The 15,187-nt window shown below is 33.5% G+C and overlaps 1 protein-coding gene across 1 annotated transcript in view; it reads right to left on the reverse strand.

The window, feature by feature from the left end:
• Positions 1-15,187, reverse strand: part of ADAM10 (ADAM metallopeptidase domain 10) — a 138,360-nt gene that overhangs the window by 46,696 nt on the left and 76,477 nt on the right. Inside the window, exons 6-7 of the mRNA XM_012783034.3 lie at positions 4,504-4,653; positions 2,167-2,259 (exon numbers count right to left, since the gene is read on the reverse strand). Coding sequence (XP_012638488.1) covers positions 2,167-2,259; positions 4,504-4,653 — 243 coding nt within the window. The remainder of the gene's footprint in view (positions 1-2,166; positions 2,260-4,503; positions 4,654-15,187) is intronic.

Raw genomic sequence — 15,187 nt, forward strand, 5'->3', positions numbered from 1 at the left:
TCTATTTTTAACTAATTATTAGAACATAAGATAGATTTGAACTCAAGACTATCAGTTCTGCAGACAAATCATTTTTTTGGTTCTCCTTGCCTAAAGAGTCACATGAGTTAAATCCAATTAACAGCAAGTTCATTTTTTTTTCCCTGAATGTGGGCAAGAATTTTATTTGCTTTCTAATTTCAACTTCTCTTACTATTTTACACTGAGTTCCTCCAAACTGTTTTGTTTGATACTTAGCTACTATGCTCCTGGTGAAGGTTCCTCCTTCACAATCTGAAGAATAATCTATTATAATACCAAACTTCTGTGAAACAAAAGCTTTCATTTATTAGCCCCTACCTCCTTGAAGAGATCCCTGCCTGTCCTCTGAAGTCCCAGGACAATCTGGCTTTCCTCAGGTAAGTCAAGGAATTACAAACAAGACTTGACAAAGGTTAAAAAAGGAAAGTATGAAAGTAAATGTTTTTACTAGAAGGCAAACTTTTAGTCTATTTGAAAATGTTGGTAGTAAAGGGATGATATAATGGTTGATACGACAAGAACTACAGTTCTTTTTATAATCCATACCCTCAAGTAAAACCAAGAGGCTCAAAAGCAGGATGGCAAAAACACTATAAGGACAATTGTCTAAGAACAGATTTCAGAACATCTGGTTTCTCCATTAGCAATTAACCAAAACAATCATTTATGGTCATTTAACACAAAAAAATTCAAAAGTAAGCAAACTATATATTATAGATAGCCCATGCTTAATAACATGCTGTAGATGGCTTTCCTCCATTAAATATAGAAATGAAATTCCCTGATAATTCTGTAATATTGGCTACAAATAAAAATTACATCTAAATTTTAGTTACCTGTATTAAAAATGAGGTGATTAATATTTAAATAGTTGCTGAAAATATAAATTTTAAATTATTTAATGGTTCATGAACAATCTTCAACAGATAAAATTAAAAACATTTTATTGCTCTGCCTACTAAACAGCAATATTTATACCACTTATCACTCTTACTTGCTCACATATAGGTTTACATTGTTCTCAGGATATATGAAAGCAACTGATTATGAACAGCTCTTATACTGTAAACTTACAATATAAAACAATCCAATTTGAGATTTCATCATACTACTTTTAAAAGTAAGGACCACCTATAGCTATGTTACTAAATATATGTATTTACTAAAATTTTCTAGCACATACTTTTTTTTATACAGTCAGCCATATTTTTTTAGTATATGTGATGCCGAAGTGAGCACAGCCAACCATATTTTAAGAAAACCAGGAAAGCACAAATATAAAGGAACCCTATGGCAAATACTTTTTTGTGAAATGATTTTTTTAAACTTAAGTGTTTATCTAGTTTATAAATTCTTAAAAGCTATACACATATATTTATAAAATTCAGAGAATATTTTAAACAGCCCAATTTTGTTAGTAACTAATATAATATTTATTTATAATTTATAACGTTAAAATTAATCATCAGTGATCCTGTGGCTCTGGATTAGCATTTCTCAAAATCTGTTCCGCAGTATTTTGGAACATCAGTTGATGTTAATTTTAAAAAGGTTCCATGGTCAAAGTAGTTTAGAAAAATATGGGTTTCTTTCCTGCACGACTTCTCAAAATTTGATATATTTTAGTGTGATCTGTGAATTTTCAAGGAGATTATAGTACTCAATGTTTTTCCAAGTTCCAATTTTATTTAATATTTAAACACTGCGTCTATCCTCCTTCTCTCCTGATACACCAAATGGAATACATACCAAAAAATACTGCACAAGGCAAATCTTAGGAAACTGGGGAATAATGTCAGGGGGAGAGGAGAGGGGGGAGGGAAGTCAAGTAGTATATCTGTACTTATTGAGGGGTTAGGATTTTCTTGATGGTATATTAATCAGATTAGATACAGGTAGTATTTTACCTCTATCGTAGTCCAGATTAAGGCCTTTAATTCTTAAATCATAAACCCAAGAATCTGTGTGTGTGTATGTGTGTGTGTGTGTGTAAATGCCAAGAGTAAAGATAAACTGTTATCAGTAGATACAACTTAAACTATTAAATGCATATAAAGATGAAGTAAAAAGGAAGCATTTTTCTTTCTGTAAACATGATTCCAATTGTTTCATTTTTAAATGTTTGTAACTATTGAAGTTTCTTACTCTTATGCGTTTCACCATAAAACTGATGTTCCGAATTCCAGAGAAGTCTGTGGTCTGGTAAATTGTATCAATTGCTTTAACATGACTGGATATCTGTCAATTTAAAAAAAGAACAGTATTTTAGAGGCAATGTTGAAATATGAAAAAGATTATTAATTTCCATTTCCAAAATCAAAAATTAATTACTCATGCTCCACCACATTCAAATTTTAAAATGCCTATATCATATACTAGATACATTACACAACAGATAGCTGGGCTGAGAGGGGAGATTCTGTATCTTTACCAGATTCTTCTCTGGCAAACATACACTCTTGTTTCAGTCACATAAAAAGTTTGTTTCCTCAACCCATCCTGCAATGTCACACATCTATTTTTCTCTATTGATCCTTTGAACATTCCTGATAATATCAGGACGCTCAGTCATTCCCTGACTTTAATCCTTCTATTGCTGTACTTGTACACATTCCGTAAGCTTTGTTGACCACTTTCTATATAATAGACACTGTTTTAGGTACAGGGAATATAGTGGTGAATAAAATAGATAAAGTCCTACATATTTACAGAAGTTTACTCTAGCAAGGAAAGAGAGGAGGGAGATAACATAATATAAAAAAGATATGTTCAGATTTTGTTAAATTCTAGGAGGAGTAAGCATGGCGATAGAACACAAAAGCATTTGTTTACCTAGCCAACTCCCAACTAAACTCTCTGGCTGCTAAACCACTCTGTATACAACCTTCCCAACTTCATTTACAAAAAGCACTCTTGCTACCACTTTTATGTGAAAACATGTATGTACTCTTTCAAAACTATTTTTGAGGAAACTGTATAATATAAAATAAGATGGTCAAATAAAAAGCATTAACAATAATAACTTCAAAGGCAGCTCAGGCTGCCAAACATTGCTAATGAAAGTCATAGGGTCCACTATAAAGTCATGCTTTCTAATCTGAACTAAGCCTAGCATTCTTTTATCCAACGCTCACTATTTCTACTCCCTTTTCAACAGTGGTGGCTCAAACATTTCTCCATAGATCATACTTCATATTTTACTGAGAGTTCATCTTGACTTTCCCCTCTCTTTAACTTCAAATTTCCCCATCTTTATCCACCTCTATCTTCCTTAAAGGGTAACTCTTCCTCTTAAAAGGTAACTTTTCTTTATTCCTGACTCAAACTTTTAGAGGATCTTCAAGAACATTACTTTTATTCAAAAGACACTGGGGATATTCAAGAACATCAGTATTTTTTCTCTTATATCTTACATTGTTTCTCTACTGAATTGTTTTCCTCTCCCTATCAATTTGTTCATATAATCCCTATACTCCCTTTACCCCCAAATATTCCATATTATTTCTAAAGCGCCGTATTTTTTTTCTATTTTTCCCTTTTCTTGAAACTTTCACTGCCTCTGCCAAACTTACTGCTTGCAATGTTTTCAGCCTCACATTCTATTGAAACCTTACTCAAAGTTCATCAATAATCTAGCAACTAAAAATTAACTATCTTTTGTAATCATTTTCTTTGATATCTCTGTAATGATACAATTAATTATGTACTCTGCCTTAAAACTTGTTTATTCCTTGGCTAATCCTACATAATTTCCTACCTCCCTAACTATTAAATTTTTCCTTACTAGCATCTCTTCCTCCTCCTATTCACTATATATAGATATATTCCAGTTTTTTCTCTTTTGATTTCATTCTCTTCCTACATTTTCACTCTCTCTTTTGTACCCTTCAAATTCATATAGAAAGCTCAAGGCTAATCTTCCCTAAGCTCCAGTTCCACATTTTCAAAATCCTATGGGAATGATCACCTGGCTTTCACACATGTCTAAAAATAAGCTCAACCCCACCACCAACATGAATTCTATCATTTATACTAGTGCTACCTCCATCATCCCAGTCACAAATCCTTTGGGTCAAAAACGCATTCATCGCATTCTCACGGGGTGCCTTCAACATAAAGGACATTTTGAAGGGCACCTTCAAAACTTCATACTTTAATGAGAGCTGAGAAAACACAAGTGCAAATAATAATGTAACTCAGAAAATTTAACTCTCTTTTCAAAGCTAAGCTTCAGGGTCATCATGTCTTTCAGGAAATCATTTTCTTATAACTCTCTTTTGAGTGACACTGAAATACCCTAACTGGTCTTTCAGTTATCTGTTTACTTACCTTACATATTTTGTCACATCCCAACTGAAAATACTTTTTCCCTCACAATGAGTTATACACTAACTTTAATTTTTAAAGGAAAGGTATAATAAAGGTATAATAAAACAATAAGAGAACATGAGAACTCCTAAAATAGTGCATAATTATAAATACCTGGGCAATCACAGCTTCTCGTGTTCCATAATATTTAAAAAACAAATGATCAGTCTGAATATAAAGCTGACAAGTATTTTTTTCAGCTGAAGTTGTACGTTTTTTCCTCAGAAGTTCTGGACCATTAGCAGCATGTTGTTCTTGAGGTGTCTATACATCAAAGAGTCATTTCTGATAATTAGTATGCTCCACTACTAAAATTTTATATAGTTAAGAACACATATTATAAACAAGTTGATATTCTGCTTTATTATGTAACACCATAGGTATTTCTGCTACCATGAAACATTCATAAACATTACTTTTAGTCTCATAATATTTTCCACATAGATGATTTACTATTTATTCAAGCATCTCCTTCACTTTTAAACATTTTCAAAACATAACTCTTAATATGTATTCATTTAAATCTAAAGCAAGTTTTTAATGTTTATAATACTTTGCTATCTTCTTCTACCTCATATCTAATATCCAACCTATCCTGTCAAATTTATCTTCTAAATACTTAGGGAATCTGCCCATTATCTCTAGTCCACCACTGTTGCCCAAGCTACCATTACTTCTTTACCTAGAGTACTTTAATATGCTTGATTTAATCAATCCATGTCCACTACTGGCCTTGGATCTAATCTCCATACTGCAATCTTTTCAAAATGCAACTTTGAATATGTTACCCATCTCCATAATATATTTCAATGACTTCCTATAGTCAAAGGATAAAGCCCTAAATTCTTTATATGCTCCACTAAAAACCAGCAATGCACAGCCTCTAGTTACCTGTCCAAGTATTACTAATATATTACTTCACAAAGAGACCCTACTATTCAAGTTCTCTGTGGTATGGCTACATAAGCTTTCTTTACAGGTTTCCAACACACAGTCTGTCTCCTGCCATAGTCTTTGCAAATGCTGATGCTGCCTCTTCTGATCTTATTAATGTCTTCCTTCAGACTTAGAAAAGGTCAATTCATTCATTATACCACTTCACAGAACCATGTACCAATGTCTCTAATATAGTGCAACTTTACATGTATTTGTGTGATTATTTTTTTAATTTCAGTCCCCACTCCACCACCATTACATCACCCACTAGAACATAACCTCTGGAAAGAAGAAACTACCGCTGTATTTCTTTGTCACTGTACTGCTATCACCTAACACAGACTTGGCAACAAGCAGGAGATGCTCAATAAGTATTTCTTTAAAGAATTACTAATGGTACTAAATTTAAGCACTCAAACACTTGTCAACATCGAAAAGCGCCATCTTAAGTAAATTTTGATGGCACAGTAATATAGAACCCAAATTGAATTGGGGGAGCATAGAGACAGGGTCTTTGAATTTTTTTTTTTTTTCTTTTTTGAAACAGGGTCTTTCTCTGTTGGCCAGGCTAGACTGAAGTGCTATCATCATAGCTCAATGCAACCTCAAACTCCTGGGCTCAAGCAATCTCCTGCTTCAGCCTCCCAAGTAGGTGGGACTACAAGCATGCACCCCTAGGCCCACCCAGCTAATTTTTCTATTTTTTGGCGGAGACAGGGTCTTGCTCTTAGTTATTGAGAACTGAACTGAAATCTCCCATTATATAAGGGCTGCCTAACACATTTATCTGGCCCTCCGGGTGTTTTTGCCACCATTGCCTGTCCTGCTTAGCAGCCGACTCGTCCCAGGCCCACAGTGCGCACTCTCCAACAGTCTGAGGGACAGTGAACTGGCCTCCTGTTTAAAAAGTTGGAGGACTCCTGCTATACACATACACAACATACAAATAAATACAATCACACAAGTCTTTATTATCAATGTTACGTAGGACAGTCAATATTCACTTAGAATTATCCACTGTGTTGTTCTTTATCCAATCCTTCATCTACAAGTTATCATTTGAGTCCACAATCTTTTCACCAGGAAAAAAACTTTTAGTGTGGTCTTCTGGCTATACTCTCAATTTGAAATGCCTCTATTTTACTTTTATCTATTTTCACTGAGTATAGCATTCCAGGATGGCAGTTACTCTGTTTCAGAACATGCTACTGTCTTTTGGTTTCAACTGTTTCCAGTGAGAAATGAGCTGCCATTTTTATGTTGCTTCTTTTAAGGTGATTAAACCTTTTTTCCACTGTTTGCTTTTAAGATTACATCTTTGGTTTTCACAATTTCTAAATCTACTAATAATAGAGATGTTGTTTTCAATGTGAAGTATTTATCCTGCCCAAATTATAGGACTTAATGAATTTGTCTGATGTCTCTGTTATATTAAATATTTGGAAAATTCTCAGACATTACCTAGCCTTACTTGACTCTCCAGTTTTCTCCTTCTGGGAGAAAGAAGACATTACCTAGCCTTACTTGACTCTCCAGTTTTCTCCTTCTGGGAGATCTACACATATGGTAGATCTTTATAAAGTATCATCTATGTCTATTATGCTCTTTTCTGTATTTTCCATCCTTTTGTTTCTTAGTGGTTTGCTCTATTTTCTTGTACGGTACCATCTGATCTAAATCCCTCAAATTCTTAATTTCTGTTGCTGTATTTTTTAATTCTAAAATTTCCATCAGGTTCTTTTGTTCATTTTCAATTTTCTGCTGAAATTTAAAATTTTGTCTTTATGACTTGAACATATTAAAGTCTGCGCCTGATAATTTCATTATCTAGATATTTTTAAATGGTTTTGTCTGTTAATTCCCTTGTTCTTCCCATGTTGTTTTGTTTGTTCATATGCTGGTTACTTTGAACTGAGAGCCAGAAAATATATATGGAAAACCACAGATATAAGCAAAGGCTTGAGGTGATGATATCTTTAAGAGGTTTACCTTTACTTCTGGTAAGCAGTTTGGCCTGGTGTACTCCTAATCCTGGATCGCCTTAATCCCATCAGACACTAAGAAAATGTGATATGAAACTTCAATCCCTAGTAGAGGAGGCTCAACACTTTCTGATTCACCTTAACTCCTAGGGAGTAGCCCTTCAAGGTCCCAACCTAAAGCTCTTCTGAATAGACCCTAAATAACATTTTCATCCTTAGCTTCATGAGTCTGGACAGTTCTACTCATCTTCTCAGTCTCTCATCTACCTCCTCAGGAACTGGAAGACATACCTGGAGAAAAGGTGTACCCAAATGCCAGGCTCACCTTTCTTCATGTACACTGTCTCTAAGTTCTTGGTCTAATTCTTCCCAGCCTTGTTATCTTTCCAATGCCTTCAAATAGATACATATATACACAACTACATGTATGTAAATATACATATATATAAACATATATATTTTTAAAATATATATACTTTGAGGCCAGGTTAGTTTTTATTAGTTGTTCAAATCAGGAAAAGGAATATTTCTTTATTTCTTAACAATTCTTTATTAATTTTATGCATTGCATTTCTCAAAGTTTGTAACTTGTCTTCACTTTAAGGTGTCTTTTACTCCTAATTTTCATATAGTAAAATATATTAATCTTTTACATTCAAAGTGTTCTCTACTTCAAAATCGTAAATATTTTTAATATCTTCTTTTGTGAAGTATCTTTTCAAATGCTTTGCTCATTGTTTAATTGGGATTTGTGTACTTTTTAAAAATTGAGTTATGAGTTCTTTACATATTCTGGAGTACTTCTGTTGGATGTTTTGTGAACATTTTCTCACAGTCTGTGGCTTGTTTTTATAATCTTAACTGTGTCTTCTGAGGCAAAGTTTTTGATTTTTTTTTTTTGGAGACAGAGTCTTGCTTTGTTGCCCAAGCTAGAGTGAGTGCCGTGGCGTTAGCCTAGCTCACAGCAACCTCAAACTCCTGAAGTTAATAAGCAATCCTACTGCCTCAGCCTCCCAAGTAGCTGTGACTACAGGCATGCGCCACCATGCTCGGCTAATTTTTTCTATATATATATATTAGTTGGCCAATTAATTTCTTTCTATTTATAGTAGAGACGGGGTCTTGCTCTTGCTCAGGCTGGTTTCGAACCCCTGACCTCGAGCAATCTGCTTGCCTCGGCCTCCCAGATTGCTAGGATTACAGGCGTGAGCCGCCGCGCCCGGCCTAAAGTTTTTGATTTTGATCAAGTCTCATTTATATTACATATATTTTTTTGGTAGAGTATTTTTGTGCCCTAAGAAATTATCTATCCCTAAGTCACAAAAATTTCTATGTTTTTTCCTACAAGTTTTACTTTAGCTTTAGCATATAGGTCTATTTTCCATTTTTAAAATTGTGTGACGTGTGGGTGCATCTCAATTTTTTTTTGTTCATATGGATATCCAATAGTTCCAATAACATTTGTTGAAAAGACTGTTCTTAGTCCTCCTTTAAATTACCTTGGGACCTTTACAAAAATCAACTGACCATGTGGACTCTATTCTGTTCCACTGACCTATATGTTTACCCTTAGGGCAAGATGACAATGTAGTTTTATAGTAAGTTGTAAAATCAGATAGTATAAATCCTCCAGCATTGTTCTCTTTTAAAAAAATGTTTTGTCTATTCTAAGTCCTTTACATTTCAGTGTAACTTTTAGAATCAGTTTGGGGGATGGACATGCTTGAAGCTCTTACTGGGGGAGGGGGGGCATGGGCAATATATGTAACCTTAACACTTGTACCCCCATACGCTAAAATAAAAAAATAAATAACATGAAAAAAAAAAAACTTTTAGAATCAGTTTGCCAGTTACTAAATAAATCATCACTGGGATTTTTGATAGAGATTACACTGAATATACAGAACAATTTGGGGAGAACTGATATATTAACATTGAGTCTTCCAACCATGAACACAGTATACTTCTCATATTTCTCCATTTGTTTAGATCCTTAATTTTTCTTGGCAATGGTTGGTAGTTTCTTCATGTACACATCTTGCACATACTCTGTTAAATTTATTCCAAGTATCTTGTATTTTTAAATGCTATTTTTAGATGATTTGTAAAATTTCATTTTCTAAATGTCATTGCCAATATATAGGATACAATTAATTTTTGCATACTGACTTTACTCTATGCCTTTGAGAAGTCTGCTTATTATTTCCAGCAACTTTTCTAAGATTCTTTACGATTTTCCTGGCATACTCTTGTATCACCTAAAATAAAGGCAGTTTACTCCTCTACAGTCTATATATCTTTCATTTATTTTTCTTGTCTTATTATGCTGCGTAAAAAGTGAGAACAGCATCCTTTTTTTATTTCTGGTTTTAGGGGAAAGAGATTTAGTTTCTTAAGTATGGTGTCCGCTGTCAGTTTTTTATAGAAGTCTGGGGCTGTTTCCTTCTATTTTTAGTTTGCCAAGTATTAGGTGTTGAAACTTGATATATGCTTTTTTACTAGTCTGCTGAGATAATCAGAGGGGTTTCCTCCTTTATTATGTTAATATGATGGATTATATTGACTGATTTTCTAATGTTAACCAATCTTACATTTCTGGTATAAACTTCATTTGACCATTATGTATTATATTCTTCATCTATTGCTGGATTTCATTTGCTGGTATTTTGTTTAAGAAATTTTACATATATATTCATGAAGGATATTGGCCTGCAGTTTAGTTTTCTTGCAATGTCTTTGTCTGGTATGAATGTCACGGTGACACTGGCATCATAAAATGTGTTAAGAAGTTTTCCCTTCTCCTTTACTTTCTTAAGGACTTTATGTAAGATTGATATTACTTCTTTCTTAAATATTTAGAATTCAACTGTGAAATTAGATTTGGTATTACTTCCTTCTTAAATATTTGGAATTCAACAGTGAAATTAGATTTGCGCTTCAAGTTTTCCTTGATAGAAAATTATTAAGTTATCAAGGTAATCTCGTTCATACATACCCACATATATTATTGATTGTGCTGTTTTTCTTAATTTGTGTCTTTAAAGGAATTTGCCTATTAAATTGATATTATTAAATTTATTGATTCAAGACATTCAAAATATACACTTAATATCTACAGTAACATCCTCTTTCATCTCTGGCAGCGTTAATTTGTGTTTTCTATTATTTCTTGATCAGACTAGCTAGAAGTTTATCAATCATATTAATCTCTTCAATTGATTTTCTCTGCTGTTTTCCACCTCACTCATATCAACTCTTACCTATTGCTTTATTACTTCTATTTACTTAGGATTTAATTTGTACTTCTTTGTCTAGCTCTTAAAAATGAATGCTTATATGACTGATTTCTAGATCTTTCTTCTTTTCTAACATGATCATTTAAAGTTTTGAATTCTCTTTTAGGCACTGCTTTACCTGAATCTCACAAATTTTTTTATTTTGTGGTTTTGTTATCATTCAGTTCAAAATGGCTTCACAAATTGCATTATTTGGAAATGTGCAATTTAATTTTCAAATATTTGCTGATTTTCCAGAATTTTTGTTATGGATTTCAAATTTAATTCCCTTGAGACTTAAGATACTATTCTGTATAATTTCAGCCCTTTTAAATTTATCAAGACTTCCTTTATGACCTAGTATCTGTTTAGCAAATATTCTAAACGCACTTGAAAAGAATGTTTATTCTACCATGGTTGAGTGGAGAGTTCCATAAATGTCAGTTAGGTCAGGTTGTTTGACAGTAGTGTTCTAGTGCTGCTTTATATCCTTACTAAGTTTCTGTCTACGTGCTCTATCAATCTATCAACTTGTCTACTCAAAAACGAGTATGATCTCCAGCTATAATTTGTGGAGTTTTCCATTTCTCCCTTCAGTTCTGTCAGTTTTTCCTTCATGTAGTTCACAGCTCTAACAGTAACTACACTATTAACTAACATTAAGAACTGTTATTTCTTCTTGATAAAGTGACACTTTTATCATTATGAAAGGTCTCTCTTTGTCTCTAGTGATATTCTATGAACTGAAATATATTGTCTGATATTATTATGGTCACTTTAAAATTCTTACGATTAATGCTTGTATGATGTATGTATGCTTTGCCATCCTTTTAAACTCTGTGTCTTTACACTTTAATTGTATTTCTTTTAAACAGATTTGGTCTGGCTTTTTTAATGACTCTAACCATCTTGGCTTCTAATTTATGTTATCTAGTCCATTTATACTTAATGTAATCACTGATATGGTCAGATTTAAACTTACTCTCTTGTTATTTATTTTCTATTTGTCCCATCTAGTCTTTGTTCTTTTTTTTCTCTTTCCCTACCTTCTTTTGAATTAACCAAGCATTTTTAATTATATTTGATATCTTTTATTGACTTGTTATCTGTATCTCCTTTATTTTTTTCATTGGTTGCCCCAAGGCAGAGGACATTGCTATAAACTTTTTCTCATAAGGCCTAATGATAAATATTTAGACTTTTGGATCACATGGTCTCTGCCACAACTACTCAACTCTGCCACTACAGTGCAAAAGCAGCCATAGACAATGAGTTAATGAATGGGTATGGTTGTGTTCTAATAATACTTTATTTACAAAAACAAACAGCTGGCCCTGGGGCCATAATTTACTGACTTCAGCTTTAAGGTCTGCAACATCCATCTTTTTCACAGAACATTCTACCTGCCAAAACTGTGCTACTTCATGTAGTGTAAGAAACACAATAACATACTTCCATTCTTCCTTGTTTTTTATGTTGTCATAAATTTTGATACTTTGTATATTACGAAAACCATTGTACATTATCATTTTGATTTAAGTAATGATCTCCTGGAAAAAAATTTTAAATGAGAAAAAAGTCCTTCATATTTACCTACATATTTACTATTGTATGCTCTTCACTCATTGTATAGATCTGAGTTTCCATCTGGTATCCTTTTTCTACCTGAAGAACTTCCTTTAACATAGAAGTGTGGATCTCCTAGAGACAGATTCTCTCTGATCTTGTTTGTCTGAAATGATCTTTATTTGCTCTCAATTTTGAAAATTATTTTCACAGAACATAGAATCCTAGTTTGCCAGGTTTTCTTTCAACCCTTTGAAGATGTCATTCTATTTCTATGTCTTCTGGTTTGCACTATGTGATGAGAAGTCAGCAGTTATACTTATCTTTGTTTCCCTCTATGTAAATGTATCTTCTTTTCTCTGGCTGCTTTTATGGTTTTCTCATTTCCAGCTGTTTCCAATAATTTAATTATAATAAACCCTGGTATGGTTTTCTTTGTGTTTATCCTGCTTGAGTTTCACTGAGCTTCTTGGACCATGGATTGAAATTTTTCTTCATATCTGAAAAATTTGGAGGCATTAATTTTTAAATACTTTTTTCTGTATCTCCTCTTCCTGGACTCTAATTATTTTCTCTCTGTGCTTAGATATGGATAATGTCTATTGTTTTATTTTCCTTTATTCAAATTTACTCATGTTGAGTTCTGCAATAATTTTCTCTTAAGCCTACCCACTAAATTTTTCACTTCAGATAATGTATTTTTCAATCTAGAAGTTACATTTGGTTCTTTATTAGAATTTCTACTATCTCCTTTTTATATTCATGCCTTTAATTCTTTGAACATATTAATAATAATTGTTTTAAAGTCCTTGTCTGTTAATGCCTATAAATACTGGTTCTGTTTCTACCTGGGTGGTCTTTCTTCTCATCATAGATCACATTTTTACATTTCTTGTCATATAATAATGTTCTTTGAATGCTAAACGTTGTGAAGTTACATTGTTGAGTATCTGGATTTAGTGTTCTCCTTTAACAAATATTATTGATCTTTTTACTGATAGGCAGGTAATTTATTTGAAAATCATCTTGACTTTTTTGAGGCTTGTTTCCTTGCTTAGTTAAGGTAAGTCTGAAGTAGCCATTACCACAAGTCTACATTAGCCCTATTTATACCATGGTTTGGGATCTCTACCAAGTATAATATCTAATAATTGTTCATTTCATAGAGTCCCCAGTAGTTTTTCTTTATCTCCTAGTTTTCTCATAGAATCTTACCCTGTGCAGGCATAACTTAGGATTCAGCTAAGATTCAAGGCAACCCCTATGCAGATATATCCAAGGCTTTTTCTCAGCATAACTATCTCCTCTCAGGTATTCTGCCCATAAGTACAGACACCTCAATTTTCCTGAACTTTTAATCTCTGACTCTTCAACTCAGCAAGATTGCTGTGTACTTCTTGCTCTTCTTGAGATACCCTTCCCTGTTCTAAACCTTAAATTTTGATTCGAGTAAAAAGGCAAGGCAATCACAGAGATATTTATTTCACTGCTCTCAGAGATCTCAATCCTGCACTGCCTGTTGCCTAATTTTGAAAATAAATTGTTTCATGTATTTTGTTCCATTTTCCAGTTGCTTACTGCAGGAGACCTAGTTGAATATCAGATACTCCATCATAGCTGGAAAGGGAGATCTATGAGTTTTAAAGTTTCATTTTAGACATTTAATACTTTATCAGGGCTGGGCGTGGTGGCTCACGCCTATTATCCTAGCACTCCAGGAGGCCAAGGTGGGAGGATGGCTCAAGGTCAGGAGTTCGAAACCAGCCTGAGCAAGAGTGAGACCCCATCTCTATTAAAAATAGAAAGAAATTAATTGGCCAACTAAAAATATATAGAAAAAAAAAATAGCCAGCCATGGTGGCACATGCCTGTAGTCCCAGCTACTCAGGAGGCTGAGGCAGAAGAATCACTTGAGCCTAGGAGTTTAAGGTTGCTGTGAGCTAGGCTAACGCCACGACACTCTAGCCCGGGCAACACAGTGAGACTCTGTCTCAAAAAAAAAAAAAAAAAAAAAAAAAACTTTATCAGGAGTTTTCTTTTGCTGCAAATACAGTGTGAGATGGAGATCCAACTTCATCTTTTTCCAAATAGATTAACATTTTTCCTGGCTCCACTTATTCAGTGTTCCCTCCTTTTACTTACTAACTTGGGATTACAACTCTACCACATAAAGTTTCATATTATATGGGTCTGTTCCTGAGCACTCAATTTTATTCCCCTAGTCAATTTTTCCCTCCCACTAATATCACATTCTCAATTACTATAATAAATCTTAACACCCTCTAGGGTAAATCCCTTTTTCCTGCTTACCACCTTTAGATGGTAATATAATATTTTATGTCCATTGAGTGTTATGATTAAGCCTGCTGTAATCTGTATTGGACTTGCTTTGAATCTGCATACCAATAAGGGGAGAACTGACATTTATATGATATTAAATATTATTTTCCATTAACATAGTATATCTCTCCATTTATTTAAAATCTATCTTCCTTAATATTTTTCATAAAATTTTGATTTTCCTTATATCAGTTTTATAATTCTTTTGTTACATTTATTCTGTAATACATGATATTCTTTGATATTATTGATGTCCTCTCATTATATTTCCAGTAGTCTACTGCTAACATAAATAAATGCAACCTACTTTCATATATTAATGTTACATCAAGCTACTCTGCTAAATTCTCCTATCAAATCCAGCAATCTGTAGTCTCATTTCCTCCATCCACATCGCTGATATATTAGCACAAGTCACTATGATTTCTCAACTGAACATATGCAACAACTCCAGTCCTGAACTCTACCCCTCAAATAAAAGATTCTTTTTTTTTTTTTTTTTGGAGACAGAGTCTCACTTTGTTGCCCAGGCTAGAGTGAGTGCCATGGCGTCAGCCTAGCTCACAGCAACCTCAAACTCCTGGGCTCAAGCGATCCTGCTGCCTCAGCCTCCCGAGTAGCTGGGACTACAGGCATGCACCACCATGCCCGGCTAATTTTTTCCATATATATATATATATATATATATATATTAGTTAG

The sequence above is a fragment of the Microcebus murinus genome, chromosome 6, assembly GCF_040939455.1.
Source record: "Microcebus murinus isolate Inina chromosome 6, M.murinus_Inina_mat1.0, whole genome shotgun sequence".
Classification (NCBI taxonomy): domain Eukaryota; kingdom Metazoa; phylum Chordata; class Mammalia; order Primates; family Cheirogaleidae; genus Microcebus; species Microcebus murinus.